Consider the following 14,591-nt stretch of genomic DNA (forward strand, 5'->3'; position numbering starts at 1 on the left):
GGGACAGAACTGGATTGAGCCCATGAACTGCGGAGCTGGAATTAGCAGATCTAGGGTATTAATATATCTGTCTTCTAGCCAGGGCTAAGTGCTGCAGCCTTATTCTATGCTAGCTGGCCAAGTGGTTGATACACTACAGTAGCTCTTAAGGTCTAGACCCAAGGTCACAGGGGAGGTGGGGCAAAGGGTAAGATGCAAATATAATTGACCGAGGGACCATTTGTTTGAAATTGGTGCTGTCATTAGTTTACTAAAACTCTACTGTCTGTAGTATACAGAGTTTATGACAGTGTTAACACCTACCACACTTCTCATGTTGTATATTCAGAGCTGAATCTTACTGTAGGTGATGCAGAACTTGACCAGTGCCATCTGTTATGATTTGAGTACAGCTACCTTTGCTTATTGAATCGCCACATATTGGATCAGGTCTAATTGGGTGAAGAGTGATTCATACAATATTGTGCTACTCGAGTCTGAATGATAAATTTAATTTGGATTCCCAAGTATTGTTTGTTTGTTTTTTCATCCTTAATTACACTTACTAACTCTATCCCATTTCCCTGGAGTGAAATATTGCCTCTAATGTTATTATGAAGCTCTTCTTGCTTGCTTTTTAACTCATTCTTTTATGTTTGTTTCAGTGGTTTGTGTCTTTGTTTGTTTTGTGGGTTTTATTTTTGTTTATTGCTTTTAGGTTTTTTTTGCTCTCCTCAACTGAGTTTTGGAGTGTTCCTCACAATGAGGAACAGAACTGGTATCACAGATCTAGTCTTGTACTTCTGGTGCCCACTGTCAATCCTTGCCTTTTTGGCCTCTTGCATTTGTGGGGGTTTTGGTACAGGCCCTGAAGAAGGATCTCTGCTCTTCTGAGTTCTCTTGGCTCTATTCAGAGATTTAGGAGTTACTATGAGCACTGTTTCAAGAGTCTTAAAGTTCACATGCCACTGTTGTCTCCTGACAGGCATGTGCAGCTCTCGACATGCTGGATGGAAGGAAAGCTCATCTGAAAGTCTTACTTGCATTTTGTTTGGTATCAATTTATTAAAACCTGACAGAGTTCAGTGTGCCTGTAACTGTATAAGCATAAGGTCACCGCCGTACTAGAAAAAGCTTTGTGTGCTGTTCCAACATATTTGAATAAGCATGTTGGTTACTCCTCTCATCTAGATAATAAAACATATCTATCTGAAGCTTGTCAGGATTTTTGTTTGTTTTTCTGAAAACTTTTCATTTTTTTGCCTGGTGGCATATGTGCTCCTGGGTTTTAGCTCTTAAGGACCTTGCAGATTCTATTTTGGGAGCTCACCCTTTTCTTCTCTTAACCATTTAAAGTAAGAAGTTAATAGACTCCTTACAATTCTGTGGTCCGTAGATACAGTATGTTGGACAATTAACATTTAGAATGTCAGTTTAAGGTGCTTGTCAAGTTAATTTGTATAGATTGGGAATTTGTCTCTAACAAGCTTGTATTGTCCTATTACTGTACTTTTAAAAAAGTAATAGTATGCTGCTCCTCAACAGTTTAGGGAAGCTTAATGAATAATACCTATAGGCATGGCCTTCATTACACTTTTGTTTTCTCCTTCTGGTTTGAGAACTGCTGTCCTGGCATGGTACCGTCGGCTCCTGCCTTTCTGCCTGAGGAGCCCTCTGCAGCTCCCTTCAGGACGTAGTCATCTTTTTCCTCCTTTGCCCAGCAGTACTCGGAAAAGGGTGATAGGCTTCTAGACTGTGGGACTTGGGAGAGGCAAAGCACAGGAAAATCAAGGTTTCTGGCATTGTCCCATCAGTGATACCACTTGGTTTGTTTGGGCTGGATGTGTTCCTCTCTTACGCTGCAAATACAGTGCCTGTCCCCCTCTGCTTCAGGCTCCTTTTTTGACACAACTATCTTCAGAGCTTGACAACAAAAATTTGAGGTTGCATCTGGAGTACTGCATCCAGTTCTGGGCTCCCTAGTTTAAGGAGGACAAGGAATGACTGGAGGGAGTCCAGTGGAGAGCTACAAAGATGATTAGGGGTCTGGAGCATCCTTCTTATGAGCAGAGACTGGGAGAGCTGGGTCTGTTCAGCCTGGAGAAGAGAAGGCTAAGAGGGGATCTCATCAATGTTTATAAATATCTCAAGGTTGCGTGTCAAGAGGATGGGACCAGACTCTTCAGTGGTGCCCAACAACAAAGTGAGGGGCAATGGCCACAGACTGAAGCACAGGAGGTTCCATCTGAATATGAGGAGAAACTTCTTTACTTTGGGTGTGCCAGAGCACTGGAACAGGCTGCCCAGAGAGGTTGTGGAGTCTCCTTCTCTGGACACATTCAAAACCCACCTGAACACCTTCCTGTGTGATCTGCTCTGGATGACCCTGCTTTAGCAGGTGGGTTGGACTAGATGATCTCCAGAGGTCTCTTCCAGCCCCAACCATTCTGTGATTCTGTTAGTATGTTAAATAGATTAATTACTTAAATATTTTAAGGATTTATTTTCCTTATATACAGGTGGATGCTGAAAAACTATGGGATAACTCATTTAACTGATTTTTCTCTCCTGTAACAGCTGATAGATATGTCCAGGAGGATCTGCAATGGCCCCATGGGTTTCAGGAATAAGAATCCTCATTGTCACCTGTGGCTGCTTAATTTCATGAGACTGCTGCAGGGTAATATTAAAACTTGGAAACATATAAATAAGTTTTGAATGTTTCAGGAGTCTTCTTAAAATTACTAAACTGATTTCTAAAGTAGTTAAGCAGTTTCATCCTGTTAATTCAGTATTTTAAAATCTCCATTCTGCTTACTATCATATTGTCTAACTTTGCCCTGAAATTTCAATGTGAAATGGTAATAAGTTAATATCCAAATTCAAAAAAGTTACACAGTGTTGATGGTGACACTTTTGTGACTGGGGCTTCTTGCTATACAGAGGAGTAAAATGTCAAAAAACAATTCTATATGCCAAAGAAATGTGTAAAAAGCCACACTGGGGTGGTTGCTATGCTTGATAATTGTGTAACTTTTCCTCTGTCTTGCATTTCAGGAAAATATAGATGCAAACTCTTGTTTAGACTCCACTTGATCCCAGTTAAAGTTTTTGCCCAAAGTCAAAACATGGAATGAAAATTTTGTAATCTGATCAGTTGTGTCTCAGATGGCAGTGGCGCTTGGTTCTTGATAAGGTTGTGTCACTCTAGAAGTGAAGAGGGTCAGGTCTAACAGTACAGGCTGGCACATTGTCAGTCATTGGGCGCATTGTCATCATCGTGCCATTATTCCTGTACACTAAAGATCAATAAAATACATACGTATGACTAATTGCTTAGCAGTGTTAGTGTCTGTCTTGCATCTTATATTTGGGGCTGTTTTTCACACCATACTATCTAGAGAATTCGTGAAACAACCAACAGGCATCTGGAACTGGTTCTGGACATTCTGACAGATACTTCTTATTGATTGTGATATCCCTGTATTACATTGTTTTCATCTATATATAAGAAAAGTATTGTTAACTATGGAAATTAAGTGGATCTCAGTTTTCCACTTTGATATATCACTTCTGTGGATAGGTAGAAAAACAGGAAAAAAGTGGATATTGATGAGAGTGTACTCTAAAAAATAACATAGCTTGTAAAAAAGCTTGCAAACAAAGCAGGGAATAAGGGTTAGTTGAAGCAGTATGAGCTGAAACCTCTGTTTTAATGCTGGGGTCCCTCTATGCTGAAGTGAAAATCCTGTAGCAATTCATGTGGTAGATAGAAGCTAAAGCTATACAAGGAGCAGGGATTGTGAAATAGTATTTGTCACTCGAATACTGGTGTCTGAAGAGCATGCACGATTTGGAAAAGATGGAAATAAAACTAAGTGATAAATAGCAGGATGGTAGGGTGTGGTTTGGTTTGTTTTCAATAGAATTGCAGTTACTTAAAACTCTGTGTGTATGCTTGTGGGGAAGATCTCTGAGAGAGGAGGGGATGGATGGGGGATCCTATTGTGGTAGAGTTGGTAGTGCCTTATCCTCAGCCTATCTGCACATTGACAAATGAGGGAGGGAGGGATAGGATGTGTTAGGAGGCTGTTGACTTATTAGAAAGACTTAGGAATTTCTTCTCCAGTTGTTCATGTTAAAAGTGATGAGCAAGTGGCAGAACCCGGTTATTGGAGTAGAAGTGGCAGTACACTTTAAAAAAAATCCAAATTGCCAATTAAGCAGCTGATGTTGTTTATTCTAGTTGACTGCATGTAGAATTTACGCATTTTTTATAGAATTATCATTTGCCGCTGTACTTTGAATAGAAATACAAGTGAATTTTCCTGTTCTGGATTCTAACAAGGGAAATGTTAATTAAAAGACAGCTAGCTTGTGAATCTTGCCAAAATAGAGCCAAGGGATTTAAATTCTAGAGCTCCTTTAAGCATAGACTATAGAAAGAATACAAGAACTGATAGGCAGAAAAAGAGCTGCATCTTAGAATATGAACCATCATGTATAAAGTGAGTATTGTCCATGTCCAGCTGAGCTGGCATGGCCAGGAGGAAACGCACCTTAGGCAGTGGTAAAGCAGCCTGGTAGTGAGGGCTAGTGGAGGTTAAATACACTCTAATATCTGTGTCGTGTCAAGACTAACTTTTAGCCTCACTGAAAACTGAGATGATGATGACATCTATAGGGCTGAAAGCCAAATGGTCAGTAGATCTTAGGGTAATTGAACTTCATTTTGCAATAAACGAACTGGAAGCAGATTTGAGTTGAATGCCCAATGGATGAGGAGTGTGCAATGGGAGATGGGGATTAAGATGAGGTAATTTTCCACTATGACTTGCAAAAGTGTTGGCATAGGAGATTATTGCCTCATTAGCAAGTTGCAACTGGTATCATTTGACTGAAAGGAAGAGCTACTGTAGGGAGCCTGGATTATTTACTAAGGTGTGACTTCAGAGGTTTTTTTTTTTAATAAAAAATACTTTGAAACAAATAAATGTTATAGATATGGTAGGAAGCTGTATGGAATACAAAAGCTATTGATAGATTGCATTGGATTAGGTAAGTGTTGAGAACCAATTTATTTTGCGAAGAAAATCAAATAGATATTCTCTCTTGGTCACTACTTCCCCAGTGCCTGTAATGTGGTGCCATTAATTATCCTTCCAGAGGAGATTAGACCTGGTGAGAAAGGTTTGGTTAAGCAGAGGCAGGTACTGTCAAAAGAACAACTAGAATCACTCTGATCTGCAGTCAGTAAAGTTGGACAAATCCTTGTTTTCTTCAGTGAAGGCAAAATGAAAAAGGAGCTTGCATGTGACATATGTCGATATTATAGTATTATTGATTGAGGCAGACATCTTCGCAAGGTGGTTGAGATAAGATGGAAGAAGAACCAGGTGGCCTTAAAAGACTGGGTAATATAGGACTGAAATTGAGAGTTTCTACTGGAGATGTGCAGTTTGGTGCTACAGAATATAGTGGGAATCTGTAGGTAAGAGTGATGAAGGAGAAGAGCAATTTGGGTGTGTTGCTTAATCACAAGATGACTGAGCCAGTGGGGAAATGTGACCTTAAAGTAATCTACACCATAGGAAGGACGGGGTGAGGTTTTTGTAGTCTATCATAAACGAGAACTAATACAATTGTACGTGGTATTTCAATATAATTTCTGTATGCTTGCTACCTATATTCCAAAAATGTCAGTTGAAACTGACAGGTATCGCTGGTCTCTTTTTCACAAAGCTTTTTCTTCAACTCTCCTAAGAATAGACTATCTGTTTCTGCAAAATAAAAACAAAGAAACAGTGATAGCCCTATACAAAATACATCAGCAAGAGACGCTGATTTGGGAAAAGGGCTACTACAGAAAAGAGAAGGCAGTCTCAGTGTAAAAAAAAAAAAATAATAAAAAATAGAAAGAAAAAAGAACATTTGTCAGTAGACCTTCTGGTAATTTAAGACCTTTTGTTCTGAAACAGGTTCCAGTAAAAAAAAAAAAAAAAAAAAAAGAAGAAATTATTTGTTTTGCTTCCACTGCATGAATTGTCTATACAGATTTTAGAATTGACTATTTTTATATTGTCGGCCAAGAAGCTAGTGCGCTCTACTGAAGAGATAACTTGTGTAAATACTTACATTAACAAATGTTTGATGTATCACTGTCTGTGCTGTCTCCTTTGTGGCCTCTAAACAGACCTTTCAAACTGTCCCTCAGGTTCCCGATGTCATCAGCAGCATAAGACAGGTCTCCAAAGCAGCACTGAAAGAAGATGCCAAACCAAGTAAGGATAGTGAAGATGCCTTCTACGACTCTCAAAAATTTGAGGTCTTGTACTGTGGAAAGGTGACGGTGGCTCACAAGAAAGCACCCTCCACACTAATTGATGACTGCATTGAGAAATTCAGCCTTCATGAGCGCCAGCGCCTGAAACTATTAAACGAGCAGCGGAATAACGAGTCAAGTTTGGACTTACCGCTGTGCGAAGGAAACGCGCCAGCTTCTCCATCAGATAGCCCATTTGAGGAGCTGGACAGCCCAAATAACAACACAGGGCACGCTGCGATGTTTACAATCGGCAGCCAGACCAACTTAACCAACCTGGCCAGCACTCGCGGCTCCTTCCCAGAACGAATTTTAGAGGACTCTGGCTTTGATGAACAGCAAGAGTTTCGCTCCCGGTGCAGCAGCGTCACTGCAGTTATGCAAAGAAAGGTTCATGACACAAACCTAAAAACGCAGCCGCGCAGAAGACACGCAAGTGCACCCAGTCATGTTCAGCCCTCCGACTCAGAGAAGAACAGGACGATGTTGTTCCAGGTGTGTGCTAGAATGAGCAATTTCTGGTTGGTTTTGTACCATATCTTCCCCTGTGCAGTTTGAAGCCGAGACAAGTTTTACAACATAAGTAGTATCGATCCAGTGGGATTTCATGATATTTCATAAATATTCATGTATCTGTTCATAAATTATTGGAACATAAGTAGCTGAACTTTCTTAAGGAAGTCACCTGAACTCATGAGCTCAGGTAAATTTTAAGAAAAATGAGTTACTTATGGAGTAATTAATTACAGGAGCAGAGTTTCTAGGGAAATTATTTTATATGCAGTCCTGGTTTATCTGTATTGGTGAGATTTGGGACATAGCTGAAAAAAAAATGCATATTCTTTCAAAAAGAGAATTGATGAAGACTTCCATGTGAACAAATCCTCTTTTTTTTTTTTTTTTGTGCAATTAAAAAGAAGCTCACAACTTCACATAAGGCTTTCACAGCCTTATGTTTGAGCCAGCTGCTTTATGAGAACTTGTACTGATGTTCACCTTGTCTTTCCTAGATGAGTACTCAAAGGTCTCTGCACTGAAGGCTTCTTCCTTCAGATGCCATGGTTATTTCTTCTCTTGCCCGAAGTGCATTTAAGCTTGTATTGAGAAAACAAAAGGACACTTAAAGGAGGTGACCCATAAAAGGAAAGATCTTTGGACCTTAAAATAACACGGGGCTAAATGCCTGGGTTTTGTCTTTCCAATTGCTTTAAAGATCATTCTTGCCTTCTGTTCTTTTGGGGAAATGCTAACTGAAGTGAGAATGCATTGCCCTTTAGAAAGCCACAGCTATCACTAGTAATGAAAAGGATTTAGCTGAGAAACTGCCCAAGCTCTATGGAATAAGTTCCATATGCCTGAGCAGCAGTTTGGGAAAGCTGAAAGATAGCTTGCTGCAGAGCCTCCTCTTTCTCATCTGGAATTATGACAAAAACAAAAATATCACCTTAAGATCAACGTAGTTTCTCATCTGATCTATGGTGTAGTTTAAAAAAAAAATCCACTAATTCTGGTTTTTATTGCAGCTTTTAATTTAGCCACATTGTTTACTAAAGGTTTTAGTATTGTCTGTCAAACATGTGATCTTTGGACCAAAATAACTTGAAAAGAAAAGGGAGGGGGGCAAAAGAAGAAACAAAACCCTGTCTTCTTTCCAAGTCTTTTTCGTATTCAACCAAGTGTACTGTTCTTGCTGAAATGTTCTTACTCAACATAGGCTGAATTATGGCACCCTTGTTCCTGCTGAGTAAGCCGTTGTGCTGAAGGTGCTCTATGTGAACAAGAAAGGGCTAGATTGTGACATATTTTTTTGCTGTTAATGTTGTGCCTCCAAGACAGTCATAAAATAGATTTCTTTTCCTCCCCCCACCCTGTCCCAGGTTGGAAGGTTTGAAGTTAACCTCATCAGTCCAGACACTAAATCTGTTGTGCTTGAAAAGAATTTTAAAGATATTTCCTCATGTTCTCAGGTAAGTGTTAATAAGAAGCAACATGTAGATCACCAGAAGAAAAGGAATTTATTTGTTCTTTGTCTGGGTTACCTTGTTCATCTATAGGCAGGAGAAAAAATGTGGAATTCTTTTTGAGCATTCTGTGCTGTTTTCCCTTATTCAGTCTCAAAAGCTTTTTTTAAACGGTTTATCCTATATAAATTACCATGAATGAAAGTAAATAGCTGTTTTACCCCACTGGCTCCTTAATTACAAAAAAATCCACCAAACACAGTGGAGACAGAGTGATTTTTGAGCATTTGTAGCTAGTGTATATATAAATCCTGCATGAAGTTTGACGCATTGGCTTCTTTGGGGCATACAGCTGAAGAAATGAGATGTTAAACTGTGATTGCTTCATGAACACTTTCAGCAAATTTGAAGTGCAGATTTGCCCTTACAAGAGTGAGAACTCTTACTCGAATCAGGGCTTTTGCTTGTCTGGTAGCAGTTTCAAGTAGATACTGCACAAAAATAACGCAATGTCTTTCCCAAAGAGCTTAAGTACAGAGAGGATGGGTTCAAAATAACCATTCTGAGGTGTGGTGGTGGCAACTTTGGTCACTGGTTAGAAAACAAGGTATAAACTGTTTTGCTTTGGGAGAACATTTGGTATAATTTTGGAAGTAGCTTACTCTCTGTTTCAGGTGCTCTGAGTGTTCTGCCTCTGAGCAGCTAAGTGCGTGAAAGCCTTTGAAAGGAAAGGAGAAGAGCAGCAGATCAACCCTCCAGAAAAACAGCAGTTCACCTGCGTTATTTCTTCTGGAGAATATGGCAATAGATGAACCTAGCTATGTCAAGTAATAAATAAATGTGTCTTATAAAGTTAAATGGCAGGGCTGAGTGATTTACCTTTCTATCTTGCTATTATTCAGCCCCTGTTGCTTCTGGTGCTTTCTGCTTTGAGGTCTGGGTTTATTATTACCTTCTTTCATTCGCTATGCACATGTATCATTTCAGGCCTCCTTAAACATTATTATTTGAGTTCAAAGTACACTTCCTGGCATGCTCTAAACCTGTATTTCACTCCCAAGTGCTTTCATTTTTATGCTAATAACAAATCTGCTCTTGCATGACTGTGCTACAAATGCTAATACAAATTAAGAACTGGTCAACGCTTGTAACTCAAGTGGAATCTTGAGCTGCCAACTGAAACTCTAGGCCCTTAAATCTGCTGTTTAACTGCAATTTATATTACTCTTGGTAGGAAAAAAGGCAAATGCAAATCTAGAATTGGACAGCATAAAACAATGATGTATTAATAGCTTTATAATAAATACAGATCAAAGAGATTCTTGAAGCAGTGGTATGGAAAGGAAAATTTGCGGACAGCTGGAGTCTTCTCCTGCTTTGTGGGTGTACCAAGCTGAATAAAAGTGACACTTCAACTTTGAATACTGAGCTCCTGGGTTGCATGTACATACTGGTAATAGTCAAAGAAAGCAGTTCAAATAATGGACAAACTTTGTTCTGCTGACTTTAAAGGATGGTGGAGGCTAGCAAGACCATGGCAGACCTTCAAGGCCTGGCTTTTCTTCCATAAAATAACTGCATACAATAGTTAGGTAATGCTGTGTGTTGGGCTTTGGAGGTGGAGTTTTTCACTCCACCTCTTGACTTTCATTTGGAACAAAGCTTTTGCTATTTTGCATGCTTGAATAACACAAATAGTCACTAAAAATACTGTGGGGTGGTGGGGTTTTTTTTGTTAGTTTTTAATGCAAAACTGCTACTTTAGAGAAGTCAGGGATTTTTCAGTGTTCAATAGAGGTGAAACATTAATTTGTTCAAGATGAAGAATTTGGTTGCATAAACCTCATCAGTGCTTCTATTGAGAACTCTGTGCTAGCCACAGGGCTTCTCTGTTGTGGATTTATAAGGCATTGATTTACTGCGTATTGTGAGACTACAGCTTGGGAAAGTTTGTTCTTCTAAGCTTTACAAACAATGGAAAGGAGATGTTCTCTTCAGCTTGCGTTACTGATTCTTTGAGTCTGCTCTAATAAGCGTATTTTTATTCTGTAGCTTAAGTATGGTTGATCTACTGCATTCAATTCATTATCTTCACTCCATATAATTGTCAAAGCAGCAAATACAGTTGATGATAAACCCCTGTGTAAGCTCAGGTATTGGACAACTGCACAAGTTTTCTTGTTGCAATGTTGCTGACCTTGAAGGAACCCAGAACAACATCTTGGCTCTTTTGGCATGGCAAGCATGGCCACCCTTTTAAAGAAAAGTGGCGGAGTTCCTGTTAATTGAGGAACGCACTGTGCTATTTAAACTTAAGTTGTGCAAGTGCCACGTCCATCTCCCCCACAAATGTTCTCCTGTGGGGACTGAGAAATTGGACAGCAGTAAAATTGTTCAGGCACTGTCAGCAGTGAGGGAACTGGCATCTCACCAAACCACCTTAAGTAAATATGGTTTCCTTGCAAAACAGAGAACAACATTTCACTGTTCTGTAGATCAACATATGTGTATACATCTGTTTTAGTATGTGGTGTTACAGGAGGATGGGTTCAATTAAGTCAGGATCAGTGTGGGATATGTTAAACTAATGCCATTTATGCCATCTTAGATGTCTTCTGCAACTTTCTTAAGTTTTGTTTAAGTAGCACAAAGGTAACTTTTTGAATTTTGGTTCTAAAAACTACAGCGTGTAGTGATAGTATGTTCAGTCTGTCACGTAGTGCGTTACCGATTTTGTCTAGAGTGTTTTCTGTAGTGACAAGTTGTTTTGCCTCCTCCCCTCTCTTCCAATATAGGTGTTTTCTTTGGAGATGGATCCAAGCAACCGAGTTCTGCTTTCTGTTGTATTTGAACTTGAGGAATTAGGCCTTCTCTTGGAGAAAATTTACTTTTACCATACTCAGATGATAAAAATGTTGGCAAAAGCTTTATCAATAGTGAGTCATGTTCCATGAATTGAGACTGAGAATATAGTGATTCTTAGGAAACAGCTCTCTTTGATCTTCCTAGTGGTGTTTTTAACAAGGCAGCATTCTCTGTCAAGCAGTTAGACTGGGATCTTGAAAGTAAACATCAGTAATAATGTGTAGTAAGTCTTGAAACTTCTGGTATATAACTCAAAGAATTTTTTAGGAATTTGGTTGGAATTCTGCATGTCACCGCTCACTCCCTGCTCTTCTTCCTGTATTCCAAACTTGTATTACAGGAAAGTGAAGATCTGTTGCTACTTTGATGCTAATCCAGTCCCATGTTTTAGCGTGGGCTCATTACATCAAGTTTTCACCGCAAAAGCAATTTCAAATATAACCTAGGACTCTTGTTAGTTTCCCTGAAAATCCAGTTTTTCTAATGTAAGAAATTCGGGTCCAGGTCCATTGCTGTATAACTTTTGTTTTGATTGTGTAAAGAGCTTTATATAACACTTAAATGCAAAAAAAAAAAAAAAAAATTAAAATATAATTATTGCAGTTATAAAATAGATCATTGGGAGCATGCATTTACAGTTTCTTAGATCTTTGTGTCAGCAAGTGTTGGAGTCTGGTAACTATTTTTAGGATCACTTTGGAAACTAAACCTGTTCATAAAATAGTCCACTAATGTTGTTTCTGAACTCTTTTAGGGTATAAAACATGTTGATCACTTTGGCTTCATTTGCCGGGAATCTGTTGAACCTGGGTTAAGCCAGTATGTTTGCTATGTGTTCCAGTGTGCAAATGAGTCTCTGGTGAGTATTTATTGATGATCCTATCCTTTTCATCAGGGAATGACTGAGATGTTTCCCAAACCATGGGAGTTTCTGTTATTCTGCTGTGTCACCTGAGCCTCAGTGGTCACGTCTTCTCAGGTGTGAGACCTCAGCTGTGAATATGAAAACATGCAATAGGAAATGTGTCCATTCTGTTCATATACAGCCATATCCCGGTATTCTACTGATGCATACATCAATAACAAATAGAAAAAATCCAGATGGATGAGTCCACGCATGCAGACTGTGAGCGTATTTGCACTCTATATTTGATAGTAACTCTTGCATTTCTAATTGTTGAGACACTTGGTTCCCCATCAAACATGTAATTCCATGTATTGAATCAGAAACAGCTGATAGTAAAACCTCAATATACTTTTCAGAGTAGGGTTTAAACTGCTGGCCTGATTCTGTATGTGTCTTTAGCCTCCATTTTGCTTTATCGTTTTCCCTGCTGTCTATTTTGCTCCTCAGGAGAAGAAAGTAGCATCTCATCAGAGAAAAAGAAAAGCATAATATGTGTGGATGTAACTATATAAAACAGTCCATTGTATCAATCAACTGAAGTTCTAGGTGCCACTAATTTAACTGATACAGGTAGCTTAATGATGTGAGATGCATACAGGAAATAATTTTGGCTACTACATTTTTATTTTACAGCTAAGGTACTTTCGAGGAAGTTTGTTTCTGTTCCAAAACATACTTGTTCCTGATGGCTGTGCCAACAGCTACTATCTCTTTCTCAGCTAACCTTAAAAATTGCTCTACTAGCTAGCTGAAAATGTAATTTGTCAATCTGCTGACTAGTTTGAGAGTGAATAGATTCACATCAATAGGAGTTCAAACAGCAGACAAACAGCCCTGGGTGTACAATGGTAGCTGAGGCTGCTCTTTGATCAAAATGGGAGCTTGTTATGAAATTAGCTCTATCTTTATACTAGCAGAAAATGTTAAATCTGACCTGTCAATAAATCTGACCGTGGATAATTCAAAGACTTAAAATATGGTGTATAACGAAACCATGTATTTATGCACCTTTTTACATATTCTAGTACTGATCCGTGTGGGTATGCCCACATTACAATATGAAATGAACGTTTCTGAGCTACTTTCAGCTGTGATCACCGGGACCCCAGTGACAGTCTGACTGTGGCAGGGCAGAGCTGTAAAACCTAAGGCTTTCTGGTTTCTGTGCCGCCAGGCAGGCTGTGTTGGTAGTCTTGTGTAAATTTGCTTTAAACATAGCTACAGTCTGTGCTGCAGTTCTCATTATTTTAGTGTAGTCAGAATCCATATGCTTAGCGCTGTTCCGTGGATCTTCCATTTGAGAGGCATTGCTGCCAGTTTTTAAAAATGCTCATTCTGTATTTCAAGTCGGATATTCACTGTTCAATACCCTGCTTTATTGCTAAAAAGAGAGAATGTCCAGAAATTGCTAGTAGTGCTTAAAATTATAGGTTATAAATAAATAAATAAAGCTTAAACATACTGAGATGTAAACTAATTCTAATTTCCCCACTCAGGTGCCCTTCTTTTGTTTCTTTTATTTTTTTCCTCCGAGTGACAGACCCTCAAAAAAGTCTGTATGTTTCCAGTGTTAGACAGCATGATTTTGGTGTCAAATATTTCAGCTTTCTTCTTCCTGCTTATAAAAAAAAAAAGCAACAGGTAAGAGCAGGGACCTGATTCTGAAATATAATACTGATGTCTTTCCTAAGATTGTTATCAAGCTATTGTCTCCTTTCCATGATAATGCAAAGACTCAAGTAAACAGCTTTTAGTAAGCATTGTATTCCCCTAAAATATAGAGGGAGGAACTCTTGAGTGCTTTGTATATAAGGTCTGGGAGAGCATTTGAATAAGTATAGAGAAACACTGTCACCTCTGACCTTTCTTAGATGAAATTTGAGCTTTTCCAGTGCAGGTGTGTGGCCACATAGCACTGCTGTATTTGTGGTACTGGCAGAGGAAAGATCAGGACAGACTGCAAGGCAGGCCAGCTGTAGAGATCATTTGGTGGTTGTAATGAGGCTGGGAGCCAGTCTAGTAGGATGGAGAAAAGTGAACAGCCATGGGAATCATAGAATGTCATGAGTTGGAAGGGACCCACAAGGATCATCGAGTCCAACTCCTGTCCTGGCATGTGACAACCCCACAGTTCACACCGTGTGTCTGAGGGTGTTGTCCAGTCTCTTCTTGAACACTGTCAGGCTTGGGGCCGTGACACCTCCCTGGGGAGCCTGTTCCAGTGCTCCATCACCCTCTGGGTGAAGAACTTTTTCCTAATGTCCAACCTAAACCTCCCCTGGCACATCTTCCTGACATCCCCTTGCGTTCTGTCATTGGTAACCAGAGAGAAAAGATCAGCACCTGCCCCTCCTCCCCCCCTTGTGAGGAAGCTGTAGCCGCCATGAGGTCTCCCCTCAGTCTCCTCTTCTCCAGGCTGAACAGACCAAGTGACTTTAGCCTCTCCTCATGTGGCTTCCCCTCCAAACACTTCACCAGCTTCATAGCCCTCTTCTGGACACTCTCCAGTAGCTTTATATCTTTTTTTTATCCTGTGGTACCCAGAACTGCACACAGT

General features: G+C 39.5%; 1 protein-coding gene across 2 annotated transcripts in view; it reads left to right on the plus strand.

The window, feature by feature from the left end:
* The window catches only part of TBC1D4 (TBC1 domain family member 4), a 111,848-nt gene that overhangs the window by 58,322 nt on the left and 38,935 nt on the right, over positions 1-14,591 (plus strand). For both annotated transcript variants that reach the window (XM_082049551.1, XM_082049552.1), the window contains exons 2-4: positions 6,194-6,796; positions 8,179-8,268; positions 11,882-11,986. In XM_082049551.1, the coding sequence (XP_081905677.1) occupies positions 6,194-6,796; positions 8,179-8,268; positions 11,882-11,986 (798 nt within the window). The remainder of the gene's footprint in view (positions 1-6,193; positions 6,797-8,178; positions 8,269-11,881; positions 11,987-14,591) is intronic.

Source organism: Streptopelia decaocto, assembly GCF_964273445.1.
Source record: "Streptopelia decaocto genome assembly, chromosome: 1".
NCBI lineage: Eukaryota > Metazoa > Chordata > Aves > Columbiformes > Columbidae > Streptopelia > Streptopelia decaocto.